Here is a 27371-nt window from a genome sequence, read left to right as displayed (position 1 = left end):
TTCTTTTTCCTTTTCAACCATTTCAACCATCCCTCTTCTCCCATTGTTTTTAATAAAATAATGTAAATGAAAATAAACATGAACATTTGTGTTATCACTGCATGAGTAAATGTCTGAATTATTAAAATATAAACTGCATGATCAATAGCGTAAACGTAAAATACAAATATGAAAGTTATTACCAAAGTCATTTCATATAGCAATTTCATTGAATTTTTTTATAAAAATTTTTCAAAAAGTTGCATAAAAACTAAAATGGTACAGATAAGAACTGAAGATCACAGCACAAAAAATTAGCCCTCATACGGAAATACAAAAAGGGATCAGAAAAGGACAATTTTAAACATTCCAGTTTTTCCATACAAAATGAAATATTTTTTGTCTTTAAAAGTAGTAAAACAAAATAAATTGAAATTTTATGGATCAACAAAATGAAAATAAGGTGCCATTTTGACTGAAAAGTGTGCTGCAAAGAAACAGAAGCCTCCAAAAGATACAATTTTTTTTATTCACTGTAGATGATTGGTGATTGATGGTAAAGTGAGTACAATTGTTAGTGCAAAAAACAAGCACTTATATGGGTCTGTAAGTGGAAAATTTTAACTGTTTTGGTTATTAGTAGGTGAGGAGGAAAAGAAAAGGGGTAAAGGGGTACTCTGCTGTTAAAGGAATAGGGGATAAGATGTTAGATCACAGGGGTCCCACCGCTGGGGACCCCTGCGATCTCCAGGCTGTCAGCAACGGCATCCGGAAAACGGAAGCTTGCATCGTGTTCGTGATGTTACACCACGCCCTCTCCATTCATGCAAGTACATAGCTGTCACGCCCATAGATGTGAATGTAGGGAGCGTGGTGGCCGGCATTGCCAGTCATCGGGCACAAAGCAGAGTTTGCTCTGTGCACCGAATGACTGGAGTGCAGCAGTGGAGATCGCGGGGGTCCTCAGCAGCGGGACTCCTGCAATCTAACATCTTAACAACATAAGATGATTACAGTGGAGTAACCCTTTAAGGGGCTATGCACTGCTTTTTTACAATTAGTGTAAAAAAAAACTGTCTGTAATGTCTGTTTATTTGTTTTTGTATTTTTCTGTTTAGGTTTGTTCAGAGCAGTTTGCTATTCCACCTGAATAGGGAATAGTTAATACTCTGAACGAATGAGAACTCGGGTGGAGTTATTTAACCAGAGCTCTCCCGCATTCTGGTGCTGGTTATTGAGTGCAATACTACTATGTCTGTTTGTTAATTCACTATATTCTGTTCTGTTTGTGAGTTTATATTTTTCCCTGTTAGTATTTGTATTCTGTCTGGTATATTTGGTTGTCTAGTAGTTTTCTGTTTCTGTTCTGGTCTGTGACCGACTATGTATATTATGTGTTTTTACACCACTGCACTTTAGCGCAGGAAGAGACCGGCGCCAAGTTTTGATCCATCATTTAGGATGGATGGGCAAGTAGGCAGGGAGAGATGTTTTAGGGTCAGTTTAGGGCTCACTCTCCTTGTTCTCCAGTCAGTCATGACACTGTCACACAAACTTCACAGATTTTGCACTAATGAAACAGATGTGGAATGCTCTCTGCAGTGCTGCTTTACTACATTTATTATATTTGTTTGGTCCTACTTCTGTCTGTTTTGTTCACTTTTCAGTGTCCCTCACAAAGAGCTACACCTAACACCTGCTATCTCTAAAAGGGCATCAACCCTATACTGCCTCCTGATTAGCTGGTAGAGCTGTTTGTAAGGCATTATAAGATTTCCAGAGGTCATGTGATCCATTCTCCTTCTCCTTTCTGCCATATGGTGGAAACTTTTAACAAAGTGCAGACAAAACCCAGGTTTTACGAGTTTGGTTTGCTCATCTCTAATCCAGGACAATAAAGGAAACAGCAATACGGAACATACAGTGCTTATTAATGGTGTTTTTTAAGACTATTGATGGACTGTCCTCAGGAAACCCTTAAAAACATATCATTATGAGGGTTATATGTGTACTTAGTTGAGATCACTTCATTGTTTAGATAGCTCCATTCAATTAAATGGTACAAGGATGCGTTACCCTGCACATACAGATCTGTGTAAACAATGATCGGCAGGGGTGCCAAGAGATGGCACATATCTCATATATATGATCTGCTATAAGATTCAGTGTTATGATCTTCAAAAACTTTTTTACTCTCAGGACTGAAAAGGCAGAAAAAGCTGTAAGCATTTTTTTTATTGGGTATTAAAATGAACACTTAAAAGGGCACTCAACTGGAAAACATTTTTTTTAATCAACTGGTGCCAGAAAGTTAAACAGATTTGTAAAATACTTCTATTTAAAAATCGTAATCCTTCCAGTACTTATTAGCAGCTGTATACCACAGAGGAAGTTCTTTTCTTTTTGAATTTCTTTTCAGTCTGACCACAGTGCTCTCTGCTGACACTTTTGTCCATGTCAGGAACTTTCCAGAGCAGGAGAGGTTTGCTATGGGGATTTGCTCCTACTCTGGACAGTTCCTAAAATAAACAGAGGTGTCTTCAGAGAGCACTGTGGTCAGACTGAAAAGAAATTCAGAAAGAAAAGAACATCCTCTGTAGTATGCAGCAGCTGATAAGTACTGGGAGATTTTTAAAGAGATATAATTTGCAAATCTGTTTAACTTTCTGGCACCAGTTGATTTAAAAAAAAAATGTTTTCCAGTGGAGTACCCCTTTAAGGGTTATATCCCTTAAAGACTTACAAAAAGAAAAGCATTTAAGTTATATAGACATTAAAGAGATAATAAGTAATACAGAATGCTAGATCTATTCATTTGTTTGTATTCAGTAGTATTTATCACTTAAAACATTGCCTCATAATCCTACATTTCTTCTGTGTTCTCAGCCATAAATTTGCTGAGATCAGTTTATTTAAAACCAAAGTACAAGTTCCACGCTTTTGCTTTTTTTAGTGATTCCCTTTGCTATTAAAAAGTTTTTACTATATACATTACATAGAGGACGAGCGCTTGCCATGGCAGTTCATGCAACTGACATGGGGCTCAGAAACAAGCAATGCCTAGAGCTTAATTCTTCACCCCCATTTTACTATCTTTATTGCTTATATTAAGCAGAATTTTAGCACCTGATCAAGAAAAATGGAAAAGCAATGATGAATTAGTATGTGAACTACTATGTCATATTTGTTTTTTCATGGGACATGGTTGATCTATTGACCATCCATGATTGTGCACTAAATTGCCCATATCAGTTTGTGTCATTATCCCCAGTAGTAGGATTAGAACTAGAGCCAAGCAACAGAAGAGGAAGAGATGCTAATGCTGCAAGAGCAGGTAAGTTCTATGAGTTATAGAAGTCATGAACAATGCTCAGTGGTATTATTGCACACATGTCACAGCATGGTACTACTGGGTAGCCTGGTGTTTTGCAATTACTAAAGACTTTAAAGGAAGTTGGTCAGCTGTACTTACAGTGGGGATCAAAAGTTTGGGCACCCCAGGTAAAAATTTGTATTAATGTGCATAAAGAAGCCAAGGAAAAATGGAAAAATCTCAAAAAGGCATCAAATTACAGATTAGACATTCTTATAATATGTCAACAAAAGTTAGATTTTATTTCCATCATTTACTCTTTCAAAATAACAGAAAACAAAAAAATGGCATCTGAAGAAGTTTGGGCACCCTGCAGAGTTAATATCTTGTACTGCCCCCTTTGGCAAGTATCACAGCTTGTAAATGCTTTTTGTAGCCAGCCAAGAGTTTTCCAATTCTTGTTTGAGGTATCTTTGCCCATTCTTCCTTGACAAAAGTCTTCCAGTTCTTTGAGATTTCTGGGCTATCTGTCACGCACTGCTCTTTTAAGGTCTATCCATAGATTTTAAATTATGTTGAGGTCAGGAGATTGTGAAGGCCATGGCAAAACCTTCAGTTTACGCCTCTTGATGTAATCCCCCGTGGATTTCGAGGTGTGTTTAGGATCATTATCCGTTTGTAGAAGCCATCCTCTCTTTAACTTCAGCTTTTTCACAGATGGCATCAAGTTAGCATCCAAAATTTGCTGACATTTTATTGAATCCATTTTTCCTTCTACTCGTGAGATGTTCCCTGTGCCACTGGCTGCAAAACAACCCCAACGCATGATTGATCCACCCCCCATGCTTAACAGTTGGACAGAGGTTCTTTTCATTAAATTCTGTTCCCCTTCTTCTCCAAACGTACCTTTGCTCATTCCGGCCAAAAAATTCAATTTCAACCTCATCGGTCCACAGAACTTGTTTCCAAAATGCATCAGGCTTGTCTATATGTTCATTTGCGAAGTTCAAACGCTGATTTTTGTGGTGAGGATGCAGAAGAGGTTTTCTTCTGATGACTCTTCCATGAAGACCATATTTGTACAAGTATCTCTTTATGGTGGAATAATGTGCCACAACTCCAGTGTCTGCCAGATCTTTCTGGAGGGATTGTGCAGTCAAACGTGGGTTTTGAATAGTTTTTCTCACAATCCTGCGAGCTGTTCTGTCTGATATTTTTCTTGGTCTTCCAGATCTTGCTTTAACTTCCACTGTTCCTGATAACTGCCATTTCTTAATTACATTCCAAACAGAGGATATTGACATCTGAAAACGTTTTGCTATCTTCTTAAAGCCTTCTCCAGCTTTGTGAGCGTCAACTATTTTCAGTTTCAGATTTCTAGACAACTGCTTAGAAGAACCCATGGTGCTGATTGTTGGGGCAAGGTCAGATGAGTCTGGGCATTTAAAACCTTTGAGATTGACATCACCTGGTCTTCCGAGATGATGATTGAGAACAATCCATGACACTGGCAGGTCTCAGCTTTGCAAAGGGGGCAGTGCATGCTATAAATTCTGTAGGGTGCCCAAACTTTTGCAGACGCCATTTTTTAGTTTTCTGTTATTTTGAAAGTATAAATGATGGAAATAAAATCTAATTTTTGTTGACTGTAATTTGATACCTTTTGGAGATTTTTCCATCTTTCCTTGGCTTCTTCATGCACAAACTGTATAAACTATATATAAACTGTATTTAATATGTTGCAATCACAGGAATATTACTGAAAAGGAGCATATATGAACAATTCAAAGATTAACATTTCTGGGTTTTAATTTTTTTTTAGGAGTTACCCAAGCTCCCTGTGCCACCTTTGCAGCAAACTATGGATATGTATCTTAAATGCATGAAGCATTTGGTCTCAGAAGAACAATTTAAAAAAAGCAAAGCAGTTGTGGATAAATTTATGATGCCTGGTGGAGTGGGGGAAATGCTGCAACAAAAACTGCTGGAGCGACGAGAGAAAACGGAAAACTGGGTAGGACTTGTAATCTTCTGCCTACACTAAAGGAGTATTGAATATATAAGCATTAAAGCAGCATTTCCAAACCCCATGAGAGAACATGTCAAATACCAAATTAAGGTTGAATTTAATATTGGGACTAATTGTAAAACAGTTTTTTTTTTATTGAAAATAACTTAATTAGCAATCAAACATCATTGCACATACATACAATGTAGTACAAGGCAGCGCAGGCTAGGAAGCAACACACAACAAATAGTACAACATACAGCACAGGTGTCCATACAGTACATCATACCACACTACACTAACATTTCTGCACACATTATGAAACAAAGTCAAACGATAAAGCATTACAGACAGTGATAGGGCATGGAATTTGGGAATGAAGGGGTTGGGAGGGAAGATCACAGGCTTGAAGCTTTATTGAGAGATAAAACACACAAGGGAGAGTGGGAAGAAAAGGGGAATTCACATCCTTAATTGAATAGTTCCTAAGCAGGCTGCAGACCAACTTGCCGCAGTCCTGGACGGACATGGACAGACATCCTCTTTGAGTTTATAAGGTGTTCCCTGGCAAACCATAAAGCGTCCTTATAACAGTTCATAGGCCTCATGGATAGCTCCAACTGTGCAATCTCTGGGAAACAGTCTGTAAAGCACTAAGCAATGATATAGGCGTTATATTCCAGCGCATTTAACAGAGCCCAGGCAAACTAGATCTGCCAAAAGAGTTGCAAAGCTGTTTCTTTAGCAAATAGGCACCTCAGGCAATACCTGGTGTTGCAAAATCTACAGAATGCATGAAAGTTCTCAGGAGCAGGGCCTCCTGAACAGCCATCTATGCCAGATCCTTTTGCCAGTTGGTAAGCCTGCTAGAAGCCACAGATTTCCAAACTGTCTTAGCTGTGGCTTCAGAGAGCCCTGAAATAGACTCCACTGAATCCTTTGCTCGGATGAGCTTGTGGACAGTCTTTGGTTTCCACAAGTCAGACTTGAGATCCTTGAGCTGGTATTTCCTCATGAACTTGAGAACTTCCTGGTGGTACCAGGGGGTTCCCAGTTTAAAGAGTAGGAGTTGTCCCACTTTTCCCATCCCAGCCTTCTCAAGAAAGGTAGAAGAAGAAGTGAGACATATACCTGCATCTGTTGTCCTGCAAAGAGTGTTGCACACAAAGAAGGCCTGCAGAAGAGATCGGGATATCTGAAACACCTTTCCCACCCTTGCGTGGCTAAATGTACATGGCTGTCGATTTTACTCTCTTCACTCTGGATCCCAAAATAAAGGGAAAGATGGTCCCTCTGCAACACCGAACACCAGTCAGTGCAGAAAATTATCACATCATCCATGTACCGGTATGGTAATTCTCTGACTTCTGGATTTTCATGGACAGACTCTGTGAGGAGTTCTATAGCACAAACAAAAGAAGAGGTGAAAGAAGGCAGCCATGCCTGACCCCAGCGAGGACCAAAATGCGGTCAGTTTTCCAGCCGTTTACCATCACTGTGCTGAAAACATCAAGGTACATCAGGTCAACACATAAGCAGAGCATTTCCTCTAGCCTGAACCTCAACAGCACCCTGCCAATGAGCATGTGTGGGCCGTTCACACACAGCGGTCTTTGACATATTACATGAGGTCCCTGATAAGAGTGAGGCTGACTTCTATTCGCGCTGGCCAGAAATGGTGCAGGTCTGATCTGGGTGGATAATCCGTCCGATGGCAACCGTCAGCCAGTTATCTAGTACCTCAGCAAGAATCTTGTAGTACATGGAGAAAGATGGGAGGCCAGTTTTTGAAATCTCGTCTCTCTCTCTCTTCCGCTTATACATAATTGAGACCATTCCCTCCCTTAACGACCAAGGCATTCTTCCCTCCTCCACCATCTCCTTGTAGAGCTCCAACAGGTCTAGACCAATGAGGTCCCACAGCGCTACATAAAGCTCTGCTGGGAGCTCTTCACTCCCCAGGTGGCTCCTTACATGTCAGTGCGCTCAGCCTATCACCGGCCGAGGCGGGACATCGCTGTGGCCAGCAATACGCTGACCGCAGCGGGATGTTTCAAGTCTAAGAAGCACGGAGCCCAGCAGCAATTGAGAAACGGGATGCCGATACCGGAGCAACGGGGAAACATAGGAAGGTGAGTTACAGTTAGCTTTATTTGTTTTTGCAGCCCGGGCACAGGGGGACATAAAAGCTTTATGCTGCATATCTCCTAAAATCTGTCATCAGTGTCACCTGCATTAACCTGTCGGTACAGACAAGTAGTGCAGGTGACACTGATGACAAGTATACTTACCTGACCCTGTTCCATGCTCCCCTTCCTCCATTTTCCATTCCGGGGCTTACTTTGAGCATGGGAGGAGCTTCTTGACATCACTGCTGCAGCAGAAAAAAAGCAGCAGTTTCTACAGGATCACAATAAACTTTATACTCTCTTCACCTTTATTGTTCAGTGTGGCTTCTTGTTGTTCATTGTGGTACACCACATGAATAATGCAGCAGATAGCAATAATAATATGATGCTGCTGGGGATCCTGGTGACTGGTAGCATAAGGATAGAGTCAAATTTTTAAAGATAACTTTCTCATAAACTTGATCATTTTTGTGAGCCTTTAAAAAACGTTTCTTATAGGTAACAATATACAAACATGATTTACATTTTCATAACATGATTTGTGGCCCCCAAACATACACAGGGTAACTGCTCTACAAACACTCATTCCAGCTTGTGTAATAATGAGACATATTTTGTGGTCAATCTTCAAATTGCAACCAAAGATTGATCAATTATTCCAGCTACTTGTCCTATATCTTCTCTCAGTTAATATAGTAAGAATATGCTCATATGGAGGACATAATATGCAGAATTCCTCTGTATCTTTCCTTCATTGATTGCACTGTTCTTTCTAGGTTAGGCATGTAACATTGTAATTACACTATCAGTCTTCATAATATCTGTGTCTGGAGATAGAATCTTCTTTTACTAGGGTTTTATTTAAGACTACAAGTACTAGGTAAAACAATTCAAATTTCCTCTTACTGTGCCATTATCTACAAAATTCCCAAAACCCTTTTTCTTTTAGATACACCACTACTGGCTCGATGACATGTATTTAAATAACCGGATGCCACTTCCAGTTAACTCCAGTCCAGCAGTCATATTTGCACATCACAATTTCCAGGATTCCAATGATCACTTAAGGTACTGTAACGCTCAAAGCTTTCTTTTTTTTTTTTTTTTTTTGTCCTTCAGATCTAGCACAGGAACAGTGTTTGAAGTTTCCTTATTACATACACAAAGCATGTCTGCAACTGTGAAGAATGCAAATGACATCAAAATATAGAGCAAAACAACCGTAGGCGTTTGTTAGTATAGTAAAATACTATACATAAACAGTAACAATAGATGCCTGTGTATAAACAGAACAGGTAAATAATAGTAGTCTCTTTAAGCCTTCCACAAATTTACCATGTAAAATCTTATTTGTATTCCTGGTAACTCAAAAAACCCAAAATGAAATTCAACTCTTTATACTTTATGCAAAAGGTTATCTGTTGAAGTTACCTGTGCCAGTAAAGCTTATGATGTGTCAAATGTTTCTTCCAAACAAGAATGCGTTGTTTTTTTTATTTTTTTTTTATTTTATGTAACTAATAATAATACTATTTATTTAAATAGCACCAGGAAAATCAGCAGCCTTTTACAATTTTGAGAGTTTTTTTATATATTTTGAGCTTTACTCCCTTTCCCTTCACAGTGTTTCTGACTACTATTAGCAATTCACAATTCCTGCTGTCAATAGGTGTAACACAAAGGTATACAACCATTTGGCTCCAAACAATAGTCTTTTATAAGACTCATAGGGCAATGTGAAAGGCCAAGGCTAGCTTAGAGAGATAACCTACCTTATGGGAGTAACTTACGGTTCAGATCATCGTTTCTTTATTTTGTTTTACTCCTTTAAAGAGTACCTGTCATCAAACCATAATTTCTAAACTAACTCAGATTATATTTCCTAACTACTCCTTACACTCCTCCAACCCTTTCTGAGTTTTAAAAAAAACTCTGTATCATACCTTTTCCCTTGCTCACATTGTGTGAGCTCCCGGCAGGAGAAAGTGGGCATACCCCAGCAGGTGTGACATCACTGAAGCCTGCGAGAGCTGTGCCTTCCTAAGCTTGGTCTCCTACCAGGCCAGGATGAGACCAAACTAACTGTTTAACTTGCGGCAGGGAACAGAACAGAGCCACCTAGTGGCCATTTTTTCAATCACATTAAAAACTTATAAAGGTTGAGAGGTTGAGAATTTTAACAGCAAGTAAATAGCAAAGTGTCTTATAATTACAAAGGAACAATATATTGGAAGTTTTTTTAATGCCTCCTGAAGTGTCCAGGTTTCGAAACATGGATGGATGCGGAGAGTACACCTCTTTTTCCATGTACTTTTCTGCTAATGGATCCTTAACTGAAAGACATAAAAAGAATATGAAGAATAGATTATCTGAACCATGAGTTTCTTCCACAAGGAAAGTTATCTGTCTAAGGCTGCATTCACATCTCGTTTTTACACTACGGGTGCAGGATCCGGCTTGGGGAGTATACTACGGTTTTAGGTCCAGTCACAAAATTGGATACAGGTCAAAAATGAGCCGACCGGAGTCACAGTTTGACTCCGGTTGGCTCATTAAAGGGAATGGAGTTCATCGCTGGTCCGGCTGGGGTACGGGAGAGCCCGGTTTTCCCCTCCCCAGCATGATCCGGTACCTGTAGTGTAAAACCGAGATGTGAATGCAGCCTAAGCTAGCCTTGGTCCTCCTCCCTTCTGGGAAGAAGTCTGGCTTGGCATTCCCGATCAGTTTCTGAGATTCCATAACTGTAGCTAAAGCTGATGTCCAGGGAATGTGATGAACTGCTTTGCATATTCCCTTTCCCAGAAAGCCCGTGAAGTGCTAATGGCCTTTTTTGAATCTCCGTACACCAGAAGGGGTGCCTCTCTAAAAGGAATACTTATCCTTTTTGCCTATTTGAAACTGAAACCCTATACAGACAAAATACCTCTCAAAGTAGCCTAGGTAATAATCTGAAAGCAGAATGCATAACAGCACATCTCTAAAGAATTTAAAAACAGAAAGAGGATAATTTATTAAAATTGTGCTTCATATGGTGGTAAAGTGAATGTAAAGATTTTTTTTATTAGAGCCAGATATTAAAACATGTTATTTTTTTCTAACCTATTTCCATTTTCTTTTTTTTATTTTATGTTTTATGTTATATTATATGTTTTTTGTACATATTATGAGGGCAGTCATCTTGCCTGATCTGTTTATAACAGCATTTGGAGATATGTTTTCCAACAATCCATATAGAAATAGCAAATAATAGACAGGAGCTGACCCATTGCCAGGAAAAAGAAAGGTTTTTAAGCATGCTCTTTGACCTTTTCAGAGGTCATTCCCCAGGTAAGGGGAGGCTAAGCTGTGAACATCATCCAGTGTCTTATCAATATACTTGGGTCACCTGTCACTGTTTTCCCATTTGTGATAATAAGAAGGACACTGCTGGAAAGTGATCTAAACAGATCAGGAAGTCTTTGCATAATATTAGGCTTAGTGGCCAGACTGAAAACTGCAAGATATCATCATAATTATAAAATATAAGTAGTAAATGGAAAATTAGAAAACAGACAAAAATAGATATACCGGTCTTCAGCGTATCACCTATCTCAATATAAATGTATGATGTATACTTTGGTCACCTTATAGAAATAGACCAGTGTGCAATCTAATAGAATTTATTAAACATTAAAATCCACACATCTCACATACAAAGCAGATGCCACAAGGCCCTTGTGGCATTATAATCTTCAAGCATATGTCCTTATTTACATATAACAAATAGGTACAGTGCTTATCTGAAAAAAATGTAAAACGATCAATATTGGACACAGTCCTATAGTGTAATATGGTTTTGAATAAATAATAGTTGCCGGAAACCTTCTTGAAAGTGTTCTCATAGCAAATCCATTAAAAATCCTGTAAACAATGCAATATATGCAAACGCAAATGCGCGTTATTAGGTGACGCAAACGTTTCCTGCGTGGAGTGATGATCACCAATAGCAAGACTTAGATCTCAATGTACATGTGCTTCATACACAGATATGATTTATAAACCAAGCTGGTATTGTGAAATCAGCATTGGAGATCCACCCAAGAAGAGAGACAGAATCGTCACTCACTGCCGCTCACCATTCCGCGGCGCCTCCATCTGCTGGCACTGGCTCAAAGGTGGACTTTGTGTAGCTGATTTCCCGTCTCAGTCCGGCAGCAGCTCGGATTTACACTATATACGACCTGCTTCTCCGGAAGATCATGTTTGGGTCAGCTGACTGCAGATCAGCTGATTTCAGTGAGAGCACGTGCTCTCTGATGTCTTTATCTTGTGCTGTATATCTGTTAACAACTCACAAAGCAGGTTTTCTTTGAATAGTATTTTGACAGTCACTTCCTAGGCCCAATAGACAGTTCTCAGTAGCGTCTATCTGTGCCCAAAATCCTTTTGCATATTTTGAAAAATAAAAAAAAGTGCACCATGTGAATGGAAGGGGTGCTATACCGTTGAGGGATGTTTGTATATTTTATTTTTACTTTTATATACCCCGAAATGTATTTGGTATTTTAGGACCACATAATATATTCCTATTCACATGGTGCTTATTTTTATTTATCAAAATATGCAAAAGCCTTTTGGGCACAGATAGACGCTACTGAGAACTGTCCATAGTGCCTAGGAAGGGACTGCCGGAATACTATTCAAAGAAAACCTGCTTTGTAAGGCTAAAGATAAAGACATCCAAGAGCGTGTGCTCTCACTGAAATCAGCTCATCTGCAGTCAGCTGATCCAGAACGTCACACGCTTCCGGAGATCTGCGGGAGAAGCCGGCCGTATATAGTGTAAATCAGCTACACAAAGTCCACCTTTGATCAGATGTCAGCAGACGGAGTCGCTGCAGAATGGTGAGCGGCACTGAGTGTCAATTCTTCCTCTCTTCTCCTTAGGTTGATTAACCTTGGGCTGATCTCCAATGCTGATTTCACAATACCAGCTTGGTTTATAAATCATATTTGTGTATGAAGCCATTTATATGGATACACCTTAATAAAATGGGAATGGTTTGTGATATTAATTTCCTGTTTGTGGCACATTAGTATATGTGAGGGGGGACACTTTTCAAGATGGATGGTGACCATGGTGGCCATTTTGAAGTTGGCCATTTTGAATCCAACTTTTGTTTTTTCAATAGGAAGAGGGTCATCTGACACATAAAACTTATTGGGAATTTCACAAGAAAAACAATGATGTGCTTGGTTTTAACGTAACTTTTTTCTTTCATGAGTTATTTACAAGTTTCTGACCACTTATAAAATGTGTTCAATGTGCTGGCCATTGTGTTGGACTGTCGATGCAACCCTCTTCTCCCACTCTTCACACACTGATAACAACACCGCAGGAGAAATGCTAGCACAGGCTTCCAGTATCCATAGTTTCAGGTGCTGCAGAATGTGCAAAACAAAAATTGGAACAGGACCCTCAGTTTACGCAAAAGATTTTGTTCAGTGACGAGGCAAACTTTTATGTAAATGGTGAAGTTAATAAACAAAACCACCGCTATTGGTCTGACACTAACTCACATTGGATAGATCCCTCCAAGACTGTTGGAACACAAAAATTGATGGTATGGTGTGGTATAGGGGGTACAAAGATAGTGGGAAACCTCAAGGCCACTGGAAACCTCAAGGCCTCAATGGAAACCTCAAGGCCACTGGATATGTGAAATTGCTACATGATGATGTGTTTCCCTCTGTATGCACTGAAACTGGCACGTTCCCTGAGTTTTTCCAGCAAGATGATGCACCACCACATTATGGGTGTCAGGTCCGAGCATTCCTAGATGAACAGTTTCCTGGAAAGTGGATTTGTCATTGTGGGCCAGTTGAATGGCCCCCAAGGTCTCCCGATCTGACCCCCTTAGACTTTTATCTTTGGGGTCATCTGAAGGCAATTGTCTATGCTGTGAAGATACGAGATGTGCAGCACCTGAAACTATGGATACTGGAAGCCTGTGCTAGCATTTCTCCTGCGGTTTTGCTATCAGTGTGTGAAGAGTGGGAGAAGAGGGTTGCATTGACAATCCAACACAATGGGCAGCACATTGAACACATTTTATAAGTGGTCAGAAACTTGTAAATAACTCATGAAAGAATAAAGTTACATTGAAACCAAGCACATCATTGTTTTTCTTGTGAAATTCCCCATATACTAATGTGCCACAAACAGGAAGTTAATATCACCAACCATTCCCATTTTATTAAGGTGTATCCATATAAATGGCCCACCCTGTATATTGAGGTCTAAGCCTTGCTGTTGGTGATCATCACTCCACACAGGAGACACAGGAGACACACTGTAAAAATGTTTATAACATATGTTCAATAAAAAAAAACTTGATTTGAACAATAGGTCACTGTCTGAAGTATGATTTACCTATTGGATTTGAAGAAAGCACATGAAAATAGCAACAAATAAGGACACAATGTAAAAGCCTGATACGATGATTACTTTCCCACTGGAGATTTATGTTCCATATACCGTATTTATCGGCATATAACACGCATTTTTTAAGCAAAAATTTTTAGCTTAAAGTCTATCTGCGTATTATATACCAATAAACTCTTTCTGGCCCTGCAAAAGCCACTGCGGTTCAATGATGTAAAGAGGCAGCTTTAAATCAGGTAACTGCAGCGCGGCTTCTGCGGGGCCAGAGTCCCGCCGCCGCTCCATTCCCTCCCCATCCCTGGCTTTCATATTTACCTGTCCTGGGACACACTCCTGCAGGCTCCGATACCGGCGGCATCCTGCGCTGTCGCTATGCGCTGATGAATGACGTCCTCAACGCGACATCACTCGTCAATGCGCAGCGTACAGCGACAGCGCAGGACGCCACCGGAGCCTGCAGGAGTGCGTCCCAGGACAGGTAAATATGAAAGTCAGGATGGGGAGGGAATCGGCAGTTACCACAGCGGCATTTGCGGGGCCAGAGTTTATCGGGGTATACACGCACCTACACGCACCCTCATTTTAACAAGGATATTTTGATAAAAGACCTTTTTTACCCAAATTTCCTTGCAAAAATTAGGGTGCGTGTTTTAGGCCAGTGAGTGGTAAACCCCGATAAATACGGTTTATCATTTAGATGTTAAATGTAGTTGGATTTTCTATTGAATGGAGGAAGGAAAGATTCATAAAGTTTGACATGTAACAATATGTCCTTTTTACTTGTAGGTTTACAGCTAACCTCATCTCAGGAGTGCTGGATTACAAAACTTTATTAGATATGTAAGTTATGACCTAGCAAAAAAAAAAAATTCCTTTCTGTAATTAACTTATTTGAATAGTAATAACAAAGTAACAGCCGACTGGCTAATGAAATTGTGTTGTGCAATGATTTCAATGATATTTATTTACTTATTGGTTTACATTCTCTTTAATGAAGAAAAAAAAGAACAGAAATGTGAGTTGAATCTAATGCTTAAAGAAAATATAGTGCAGTACCTTTGCCAGAATTTGTAGATAATCAGTAAATCGAAAGAGCAATTAAAATAATATTGCATGCTTTATTTCTGAGCATGTAAAATATTTAATCATAGGATTAATACACTAAAAGTGTGTAATGTTTGAAAAATAGCAACATTTCTTCCTTTAGATAGGAGATATACAATATTATAAGGTGTTTTGCGGGCATAAAAAATGTTGTAGAATGGCGTGGCAGTATTTTTAAAATAAGAAATAAAATATACTCACCTGCACAAATTCCTCACGGCTGTAAGGCCGGTGGTTGTTATCCAATGGCATACTTTGTGTTCTGGCACTCACTAGCGCAAAGCTACATGCTCTGTCTCAAGTCTCCACTGTATACCCCAGGCTTTCTCCTCTGGACGTACACCTGCTGCTTCTACCACTACTGCAGTATCTCCTCTGCTCTCTATAGGCTGCACAAAACCACTGGCTGTAACTTAAGAAGTCAGTGCATATCCTGTGAGCCACCGCATGTGTATAAGATTGATCCACCTATCTCCTGTCCAGTGAGGAATTGTGTAGTTTACTGCTAGCAAAGGTGTCTGAATTGTGGTCTGTTGATTCATATTCCCGACCTGTGCCTGTTTTCCTGGTATTGCCTCTGTGTAATCCCTCAGTACTTTACTGACTCTCCAGTGTATGAGCCAGATTTTTGCTACTTCATACTCTGCTTTGCTGTGCTACTAACAACAACAGTGTCAGCTCGCCCTTTCTATCTGTAACCTAAGTGCTTGGCACCATGGCATTCTGGCCGACCTGGCCACCTGCCCCCTTATTGGGACCACTCTTTTTTTTCTTAATCTTTTTTATAATCGAGACAACTCTAGCTCTAGCAACCTGGCATCTCCCCTGCAGCAGAAGTCCAGCTTCCACATCCTGGATAAAGGATGAAGACCAGAGGAATACTTTTTTTCTTCTTTTTATTTTTAAAATTGTATTACTCCATTTCAATAACAGTAATTATTCATTCTTTATAATATTAAATTTTGTATTTTCTTAACATACTACCAATGTTTCAAAAAGTTTTTTAAACCCCCCTCCCTATACATTCCTAAAATCCAGTTACAGTGCCCTTTCCAACCCATTTCACCCACATACTCTTAATAATAATTCAGATAAAAAATCTCCTCTCCTCCCCCTCCCATATCCCATCTCTAAATACCACCATATAACTATACAAAACAAAACAAAGTAAAACAGTAATAAGACCAGAGGAATACTTAAAATTCACTTCCAAGTTTGGCCCAAAGTCAAACCGGAAGGTGGTACAGCAATTCCACACCCATTGGGGTGTTACAACATTTAGCACTCTGATGGCTCCATGGTCCATGTTGCTGTCAGCTGCTCCCCACTCCCTGTGAAATTTTGTTCCAACTGGAGATGCCTGCTCAGCCATTCACTGGCTGACGCAGGTCATCAGGGGCCATCAGATTGGCAGCTGTGGGGGATCGGAACAGGTAAGTATACAACATAGTCTATGCCTGAAAAACTCCAGGCTTAAAAATACTTTACAACTGTCTAAAGATGCGCATATATCTTCAACAGCTGTAGGTCAAATGTTTCTTTGGCCAATACTTTTGTCACCCAATCCCCCCATACACAAACATCTGAACATTCATATGTTCCAAATGTTGAAATGGGTGGGAAGCTAGTACCATACAGCTCTGATAGCAGCGTATTTCCCTGAAAAAAAAAAAGGTTGGGCAGTTGAAATTCAACATGTCCAATCCCTTTCTTCCTCAATAAGATTAAGAAGAGTCAGGGAAGCTGAGATGGAAGGTTGCAAAACACATTGCATGGTTGGCTACTCCAGTCAAAAACAGTGGGTTTTGATGAACTTTGAAACATTAAAACTGAATTTAAATGGTTAACTTACGTAACATATTTAGTAATAACTGATGCCTAATGTGTCCCCTGTTCATGCTGACCCACCAACCCTTCAGTGCAGCTTGGATGGTCATCATGTTCATTTGATGGCTGCACATGGAGTAGCATATAGCATACACATCAATCTTTGTCCTCCATAGGAAAACACTACGCAATCCTGTCACACATGCAGTTTGCTTCCATTATATCTCCAATGTCTTTTAAATACAGTCCTAATGCTGATTCTAAACTACAACAGAAATTGCTTGTGATTTCAGCCTTAAATATGCATTGTTGTTTCAAACAACGTCCCACCATTTGATAGCATATGTGATTCCTAAAATATTTGTAAATCACTTAACTTACCAAAAATGACTACAACCTCAGAGACTTAGAGGGACATTTATCAATGTTTGCTTATGTATTCCTTTTTTTAGTAATTTTTTCCTTACTTTTTTTTTGCTTATGTGTGAAGTATTTATCAACTGCTTTCAGCCTGTTGATAATTTTCTTTCACATAAGCAATTTTTCCTTTTTTACTTTGGTAGTAGCTTTTTCTGCTCCATGTTTGACCTGGAGTAAATTTAGTCAATTTTTAACGCTGTTGCGCCTTTTTTTTTGCGCAGTTGCGACTGTCGCAGTTAATAAATACCTGACTACCCGTAGTCCATTTTAAAATTATTACTACATAGTAAATTTTAGGAAAACTTGCTTTTCTCGCTTTCCAGTCAAAATGTCGCACGAAAAAGCGTGTAGTCCCAGTTGCGACAATTTTGCGACAATTATAGTAAAGAAAACCTGACTAAACCCGTTGATAAATGTCCATATTAGTCACTAGGTGTCTCCCTTTTTTGCAATCTGCTGTCCACTGCCTATTAGGGGATTTCTGTCCCTAATAACAGAGAGACTCTGGGGGAAACATATGAAGTGAAGTAGGGGTTAGCAATGGTTGTGTGTGAGAAAGAGAGAGAGAATGAATGAGAAAGCCTGGGCTGTGTACTTCAAAGCTAAGTTAGTCTGCCTGCTGAATATGATCTACAAAGGTAAATCAAGACTTCCCTCTCATCTCTGACCACCTATAAATTTCTGTGCAGCTGTCCCTTGTAAAAAAAATTGCAGTTTATCTACCACTGAATTTTCACTGTCCTATAGTAATCTCCCCCTCCCTTTAGTTTCTCTGTAGAAGCTAGTGTAACCTCTTCTTTACTGCTGCTGTTTCTTGCATTTCTGCTAATACAGCACCTTGCAAACCCAGTGAACCAGTAACACCCTTCTCCCCTTCCCCTGCCATTATTAGTACTGTACTGAATAAAGCCCCAGCATAGAGTCAGCCTTCTGAGTGCACTTTTACCAGTATTATGTAGTGGAGGTAAGGACTGGGTGTTGTGCTCTACTGTGATTTACTAGGCAACAATGGGAGGAAGCCTTGTGTGTGTCATATTGGCAAACAGCTCAGCCCTGATCCCGCCCTCTGAAATATAGAGAATGAGAAATAGCTGCACACCATGGTAGATTAGATAAAATGTATATAGTAAGGGGCTATACATGAACCTTAGTTAGGTATTACCTCACGGCAATTAAAGGTAGAAAAAAGTGATCCCTGTGAAGGATTGAGGTGCCTTATTAAAATGTAACTTTTAATAGTTATACGCTTAAAAATCTTAACCAAATAATAGTGCTCTAATGGTGCAACCAAACAAAGATAAAGGAAAAAAGCGAATCAACGCTAGAGAGCTAGTTGGCTAGCGTATGGCGCTCATATGTCAGCCTCGTGTCACGATAAGGGCTGATTAATACTTGTCAACATGCTGATTAGTACTTGTCAACATGTCACCATACCACTACTAATACTGAAAGAACAGAATAATTATATTTTAGATAAACTGTTTTAGAGTCCCTTGTCCCAACGTGTTTCCATGGGTGGAACTGATAAGTAGATTTGTTCCCACCACTTCATCAGGGACTAGAAATCAACTTCATATATTATATGTATCCAAGTAATAGAATGGAGAACAGATACATTGTACTCCAAATGGTATACAGAAACATGGTGTATCACTGCCAGTGTCTCTCTAGTAGCTTAAAGCGATCAGTTATCCACCATTCATTCCCCTCAGGGTCCTGGGCGCAACCTAGAATAAACATAGAAATCTCCCTTAGCAACACATTGTAACTCACCAGGGATCGTGCCTGACAGGGATATAGTACTTGTACTCACGATTATGTGTGGATACTGGGCTAGCTTGAGAGACCACCGGGTGCTGTAAAGGCAATATGCCTAAATTAGATATCTATAGAGACGCCATGCATACAGGTGTGTAATATGGAGACCATAGAATAGTTACAGACGCACTTACAGTTTGTTGATCGAGATGCACGCAAGAAACGCTGCAATGGCAGCGAGTGCCGGAGCGGTGTCCGGAGCTAGTGCGTGTATGGTGAACACGCCGGCGTCTACCTGAAGCCCGCGCGCACCTTATTTACGTCACCGGAGGGCGCTCCCTATGACGCCGTCAATAGGGGCGCTACCTCCACGACGGCGTCATAGGGAGCGCCCTCCGGTGACGTAAATAAGGTGCGCGCGGGCTTCAGGTAGACGCCGGCGTGTTCACCATACACGCACTAGCTCCGGACACCGCTCCGGCACTCGCTGCCACTGCAGCGTTTCTTGCGTGCATCTCGATCAACAAACTGTAAGTGCGTCTGTAACTATACTATGGTCTCCATATTACACACCTGTATGCATGGCGTCTCTATAGATATCTAATTTAGGCATATTGCCTTTACAGCACCCGGTGGTCTCTCAAGCTAGCCCAGTATCCACACATAATCGTGAGTACAAGTACTATATCCCTGTCAGGCACGATCCCTGGTGAGTTACAATATGTTGCTAAGGGAGATTTCTATGTTTATTCTAGGTTGCGCCCAGGACCCTGAGGGGGAATGAATGGTGGATAACTGATCGCTTTAAGCTACTAGAGAGACACTGGCAGTGATACACCATATTTCTGTATACCATTTGGAGTACAATGTATCTGTTCTCCATTCTATTACTTGGATACATATAATATATGAAGTTGATTTCTAGTACCCTGATGAAGTGGTGGGAACAAATCTACTTATCAGTTCCACCCATGGAAACGCGTTGGGACAAGGGACTCTAAAACAGTTTATCTAAAATATAATTATTCTGTTCTTTCAGTATTAGTAGTGGTATGGTGACATGTTGACAAGTACTAATCAGCATGTTGACAAGTATTAATCAGCCCTTATCGTGACACGAGGCTGACATATGAGCGCCATACGCTAGCCAACTAGCTCTCTAGCGTTGATTCGCTTTTTTCCTTTATCTTTGTTTGGTTGCACCATTAGAGCACTATTATTTGGTTAAGATTTTTAAGCGTATAACTATTAAAAGTTACATTTTAATGAAGCACCTCAATCCTTCACAGGGATCACTTTTTTGCACACCATGGTAAGCAGGTTTTTTAAAAAATCTTTTGAAATGAGGGGTGCTTCTTAAGGGTCTCAATTTCTGTGACTGAAAATCCATTCTATATATCTAAATAAGGTTTCATTAGCAGCATGCGTGTGCATGATTGAAGCCCTATTAAAATTATTTAAATCTCCGGTAAGTTGCTTATGAACCATAGGCTAAGGGGATTATGCATGGAAACCTGAGTTATTTACTGGAATACACCATACAGACCAGCATTGAACTACTTACCAAAGGCTTTAGAGGTGTCCAGATAAATGGAATGCTTTTGAGAGTTTGGTCTTCTAGCTAAAGTATGACAAAGAAAGCTTTCTATGTTCTTTGTCAGAATCACTAAAGAGAATGTTTGACTTGTAAAAGTAAGCTCCAGGGCAGGAAACAAGTTGTGTTTTTTACTATAGGTTGCCATCTAGAGTATGTGTTCAGGAGTAACCCTTTAGTGCTAAGAAAGAAAATAACTTCCTCAATACAAATAAAACTTACTGCTAAAAAAAGGATGGAAATGTATACATATATCATGCTGTAAATAATAGCGGTAACCCTAATTTTACAGTGCAGAGGAAAGGCACTCTGGTGTATAAGCATACCTGAGGTGCCTATTTGACAGATGAACAGTTCCCCATGGGAAGACAAGAACTGATGGATGGAGGGCTATTGTAATTTATGTGATAACAGCATGGGGAAACAACATGAGAATCCCTGATGCAATCAGATAAGCCTTCTTGAATATTAGAACAGTTTTTTTTTTTTTTTTTGCCTCAATATTATCTTACTAATGGGTCCAAGTTATTCATGTACAGATACATGTTATTCTGTTAAAAAGTCTTAATTATTATTAAATAATAAATAGAATTAATTAATTAATTAATTAATTAATTAATTAAGAAATGATTATGTGAGTGAACATTTACATTCAGATATTTCCCACATTATTGAGACATTAGAAGAGATGTTATCAATTGGCTCTGTGAACTCGGATCCCCACCATTCACTAAAATAACAGAGTTTACAGCACTGTTTCCAATCCAGTGGCTGGTTGGCTTTTACAATCTCAGTGCATATTCATGGGTATTTATAAAATGTAGTGTAGTGCACAGATATACTAAAGTCCTGGTCATTCTGTACTGAATGGGGTTTCAAATGAAAGCACTTTAAAAAAGATCCCTTTTTAGAGCAGTTCTGCTTGGAATCTTCCTTCGTTGACCAGGTGTCAGTGCTGTTAGTTTTGCCTTCCAATATGTTAAAAAGAATCTAGATTGGTCAACTGGCTGCTTACCATTGGTCAGTACCTCAGCCTTATACAGTACATGGCAATAACCCCATTTCCCTCAATAGCATATGAAAGACTAATTTAATACCCTTTAACTTATTGTTAACAATCTGTGTACAATGCATTAGGAAAGTCTCCAGGACCTTTAACTTTTGTTCTGTTGTTTCCCATTTTATGTTGCGGCATTGTGCTACAATTTAAAAAAATAAAATAAAATTTTCCCTATTATTTGGTACTCAGCCCCCCATAATGATAAAGTAAAAGGAATGCTAGTAATCTTTGTTAATTTAATTAAAAGGAAAAACTAAAGTGTTGCTTTGTTATAAGTATTAAGCCCATTTGCTTCTTGGCTTTGATGCCACAAGGTTTTGACACCTAAATTGGGGATTTTCTGTCATTCATTTCTGCAGCTCTCTCAAGTTCAGTAAGGTTGGATGGGGACCATCAGTGGACAGCCATTTTCAGCTCTCCCCAGAGGTGTTTGATTGGCTTAACGTTAGTGTTCTGGCTGGCTGAGAATTAGGTCCTACATTAGCTTCAGAATCCCCTGGATCCTGCTTCCGTATCTGTTCACCTGCAATAAGGTTTTATGTTTGTGGGAGCTTTGCATCTATTAACATATCTCTCATACCAGATAAGGGTATCTACCTGAACGATCACTAGAACAATGGGGCAGAAGCACTTGGCTGAGAGCTGTGATCCTTTCTTTCTGCTCAGCTTTTTAAGAAAAGGGCTATACAGTAAGTCTCAAATGTTCATTGAATCTGTATACTGCTAGTTCAACTTTCCAAGAAGAGGCAAGCAGAGTGGAGCAAAAGTAAAGGGACACAACACTCATATGAGCACTTCTGCCCCTTTGTTCTAGCAAACAGTAGGAATCTCAGCTGCATACATGCATTGTTGGGGAACTGGACTACAATAATAATATTATGTGTAATGTTTTAGGCATGCTTTACCTGTGGACTATGCTCGAGGTCAACTGTCTGGACAACCCATGTGCATGAAGCAGTACTACGGGCTATTTTCTTCTTACCGGCTTCCAGGGGCAGTAAAGGATACACTTGTGGCTCAAGAAAGTAGTATTATGCCTGAGCCCGAGCACATTATTGTTGCATGTAATAATCAGGTAAGCTCTTTTATTAATAAACAAAACATGTGGAACACTACCTTTTTTAATGCAGCTATTTATTATTGCTATCAGTGAAGTGTAATGGAAATATGGTCTCAGATTATTATATTGTTCTGGGCCACTGTCCTCTAGTAAAGTTGGTCAATTTTCATGCAAAGAACAACATCTATAAAGACAATGGCCCAGATTTATCAATTGTCTAAAAACAAAACTTATTCTACCAATGAGGCGTAGATAGTTTGTATAAAATTAAACTTTTACTCAAATATATTGTTAAAAAACAGAATATACATAACACAAGTGAAAAATGGCCCACCTTAGTGGTATACAATATATAACATGCACAAGGAAACAGTAATGCCAAATAGTGACCTACAAAGAAGGGGAATAAGGATACAGGTGAGTACTTATCTTCTAAATGACCCTAACTAGAAATATCCTAACCCTTACTACCCATAAGTGTGGAAAGGGAAGGGATAAACTATGAAGACTACCCCAGTGGTAAGCAATATTCACGTAGCAGCCTTATGTACAACAATTCTCATGCTCCTTGTTCCAACAGGTTTCTTCCGAGTGTTGACAATGGGTTCATCAGGGAGGGAGGAGAAGTAGAAGCACATAATACAACTTTAAACAAGTTAGGAATAGATAATATGTATAGTGGACCAAAAGAGTTAAAAGAACACTGTAATGAATCTCAGCATGGTGGATGGAAAAGAGTGGTCACCGTCACATAAATCGTCACTAAGACTATCAATTTGTTTCAGTCTAGAACAAAGATGTCAAGTCTAAGGAGATAAGTTTAAAGGGGTATTCCAGGCAGAACCTTTTTTTATATATATCAACTGGCTCCGGAAAGTTAAACAGATGTGTAAATTACTTCTATTAAAAAATCTTAATCCTTCCAATAGTTAATAGCTTCTGAAGTTTTCTGCCTAACTGCTCAATGATGATGTCACGTCCCGGGAGCTGTGCATGATGGGAGAATATCCCCATAAGAACTGCACAGCTCCCGGGACGTGAGTTATCGGAGAGCAGTTAGACAGAAAACAACAACTCAACTTCAGAAATGCTAATAACTATTGGAAGGATTAAGATTTTTTTAATAGACGTAATTTACAAATCTGTTTAACTTTCCGGAGCCAGTTGATATATAAAAAAAAAGTTTTGGCCTGGAATACCCCTTTAATAGAGGAACACCAAAAAATAGTTGTAGATGTATACAGGGTCCGTAATAAATCTAACACAAAGTTACAGCTGTCAACATGTCAGAAGGTCACAAATGACACAGTTGTTAGTTGTTAATAACATAAAATGGATCACTGGACACCAAATATTTAGCACAATCTCATATAACATAACAGGTGACAGGCATGAGTATATGTAAGACTGGCCACATGTGTGTCGTTATATCTAACTAGGGCATATACATATTAAATTCTAGACCATGTTATGCCAACACTAATTAATGAAGTCTTATGATTGACCCATCATAGATAATCTGAAACAAAAAGAGAAAAAAGGAACTATATAAGTGACCTATATTCCTGTTGATGGAATGTGTCCAGAAATAATGTGTTAGAGACCATGTACCTTGTGGCTAAAACGGACCAAGCTCACAGACCTCCGTACAGTGGTGCCCCTCACATAAGCAATGATAAGCATATGCTAGAATTTAAAATAACACCTTGTAATATCCCTCTTAGTAATAAAATATAAATTATATATAAATAAATAACGACCAAGCTAAAGTAATCAAAAAGGAATATGGCTATGACAAAATGAGTGACGGATCATACCCACTACCCAGTATGTTATGGCATGGTAAAGCTACAGCATTCCCGGGCCTCAGAAGTAGATATCAGATGGTGCGGCTAGAAGATGACAAACACCTCGATAAATTAAAAAGCATTGAAAGCATGCCGAGTGACGATCCCTGCCGGCTCCTCTTCTCCGTGACGTAAGGGATGTCACCGGCGCTACGGCCACTTTCACCCACTGCGGGGAATGATGTCCCTTACACAGCGCAGAAGAGGAGCTAGCTCGGCATGCTTTCAATGCTTTACAGGCACCGCAGTCCCGGAAGCCCCGCAGCCTGAACCTGAGCCTGCCGGAGCACGGCCAGTTGAGGTAAAATAAAATAAAAAAGCCGGGGAGAAAGGGGGTGAAAAGCCAAGGAGAAATGGGAGAGCTATGATGGGTGTCATCCCACACTGCTGCATAGTTTTTTAATCCCCTACTGTAATATCAAAGCTCTCTCCGGGTCCCGTCATTGGCTGCTCGGTCCCGGCGAATCACGAGACCCAGCGGTAAATGTGAAATTACAGTAAGGGATAGAAAAACTCAGCAGCGCCGGGGTATTTTAAAAGAAGCCTGGGCTGGAATAACTCTGCAGCCGCCCGGGCTCTGTCATATTTTCTCCCCGCTACCCTCACTTCTAATGATGGGGACACTGTTTTACACCGCTCCCCCCACCCCCACCCACCAGCCCATGCCGCACATCTCCCACCTGCTACAAGACTACAACTTCCAGCATGCCCTCACTGTATGGGCATGCTTGGAGTTATAGTCTTGCAACAGGTAGCAGAAAGTTGGGAGATGTACAGCGTGGGTGGGAGACAAGGGGGGGATGTAAAGCAGTGTCCATGTCTTTGTAATGGTAGCAGGGAGAAAATATGATGGAGCCCAGGCGGCTGCAGAGTAATGCCAGCTTGGGCTTCGTTATAGGGTTATAATATCATATTTCCGGCTGGAGCTGTGATCACGGCTGCCAGCGGGAAATATAAAATCTGTTCTCCAAAGCCGTTTTGTAAGCCTGGTCCGGGCTGGCTTACATTTACACTGTTTTGGAGGGGCTGTGACTTTTTGAGTGACTTTCGCACTTGATAAGTCCATGACCACTGCAAAGTGAAAAATTCACTTTCGTAAGCTCTTTTGTAGCATTTTCCTTACAGCCAAAAGTCGGACAAAAATTTGCTTAGGTGCTTATTCAACTTTCTGTGCGACTTTTTTAAGCAAAAAAAGAGCTCTAAATCCCTTGATAAATGTCCCCATTATCTTTTCATATCTTGTTTAAAGTTGCATTATTTATGTGCTTCTATTTCTCCTCCACCCCTGATGAACCCATTGTCAACACTCGGGAGAAACGTGTTGGAACATGGAGCATGAGAATTGTTGTACATAAGACTGCCACGTGAATATAGCTTACCACTGAGGTAGTCTTTATAGTTTATCCCTTCCCTTTCCAAACTTATGGGTAGTAAGGGTTAGGACATTTCTAAGTAGGGTCATTTAGAAGATAGGTACTCACCTGTATCCTTATTCCCCTCCTTTGTAGGTCACTATTGGGCCTTACCATTTCCTTGTGTATGTTATATTTTGTATACCCCTAAGGTGGGCCATTTTTTCACTTGTGTTATGTATATTCAGTTTTTTTAACAATATTTGAGTAAAAGTTACATTTTATACAAAATATCTACATCTCATTGGTAGAATTGGTTTAAATTGCATGTGGATTACTTTTCTCTAAGGGCATACAGTATTTATCATAGTCATAGGGGCGTGGGGGTGACTATTGATCCTGGTACCCCTTACTCTGTATTAGTGTAAAAACAAAACTATCTGTTGTCCATAGCAACCAATCACAGCTCAGCATTGACATCAAGCTTAGCTGTGATTGGTTGCTATGGGCGACACCAGATAGTTTTGGTTTTAGGGAGATAGATAAATCTAGGCCAATGATCCTAATCATTCCATGTACAGTATAATATATGTATAACTGTAAGGGAACATAAAGGAATCAGAAATCTTAATTTCAAGATGGAAAAAATAAGAAAGCAAAGAAAAATAGGAGAAAATAACATATGGCACTATAATATGGAAATGCACATATATTAATGCAAAGCAAATAAAATAAATCCATGGTGGACACTGTGACCAGAGAGCCTCTTTGGTGTGGGTTCAGACTACCAAAACCCATGTAAAACATTATATTTCCAGTTATATAGTCAAAATCAACTGAAACATTATTTTCTGCCTAAATCCGGGTTAACATTACTAAAAGACTGTACATGTTTGGTATACATTAGGATACTGGCAGAAAGGTATGTTAATGTATTCCACGGCTTGCCTATTCACTTTGATGGACTGAAAAACAGAAACTTCTATTTGGTGACACCCAAAAGCATATTTTTTTTTCAATATATTTCTGGGCCAATATGAAATAAATAAAAAATGCATATACTTGCATACATCGCTCAATATAGTCTCCCTCTTTAGACGTCTTCCAGCTTCCCTCCTGTGCCCCTGCCTGCTAAGGCTTCTTTCACACTACAAAATGACTTCGTTTTAAAGATCAGTACGAAGTTCCGTCTGAAAATGTGCTAAAAACGGCAGTTACGAAATTATGTACGGCCATTAGAAAATCCCATTATAGTCTATGGGATTTTTCTAATAGCCGTTTTAACCCGTTATAGCCCATTATTAATAACGGCCGTTATTTTGTGATGGAAGATAGTAAAGGGAGAAATAGTGCATGCACTATTTCTCCCGTTACTATCTTCCGTCACAAAATAACGGCCGTTATTGATAACGGGCTATAATGGTTAAAACAGCTTTTAGAAAAATCCCATAGACTATAATGGGATTATCTAACGGCGGTATAGGATTTTGTAACTG

At 39.6% G+C, this 27371-nt stretch overlaps 1 protein-coding gene across 1 annotated transcript in view; it reads left to right on the top strand.

Moving 5' to 3' along the window:
• Nucleotides 1-27371, top strand: part of CHAT (choline O-acetyltransferase) — a 161579-nt gene that overhangs the window by 54590 nt on the left and 79618 nt on the right. Inside the window, exons 3-6 of the mRNA XM_056530923.1 lie at nucleotides 5115-5306; nucleotides 8379-8497; nucleotides 14640-14693; nucleotides 22511-22691. Of these exons, the coding sequence (XP_056386898.1) occupies nucleotides 5115-5306; nucleotides 8379-8497; nucleotides 14640-14693; nucleotides 22511-22691 (546 nt within the window). The remainder of the gene's footprint in view (nucleotides 1-5114; nucleotides 5307-8378; nucleotides 8498-14639; nucleotides 14694-22510; nucleotides 22692-27371) is intronic.

The sequence above is a fragment of the Hyla sarda genome, chromosome 7, assembly GCF_029499605.1.
Source record: "Hyla sarda isolate aHylSar1 chromosome 7, aHylSar1.hap1, whole genome shotgun sequence".
NCBI classification, from domain to species: domain Eukaryota; kingdom Metazoa; phylum Chordata; class Amphibia; order Anura; family Hylidae; genus Hyla; species Hyla sarda.
The sequence above is the reverse complement of the archived record's forward strand: the minus strand, read 5'-3'. Positions and strand labels throughout refer to the sequence as shown.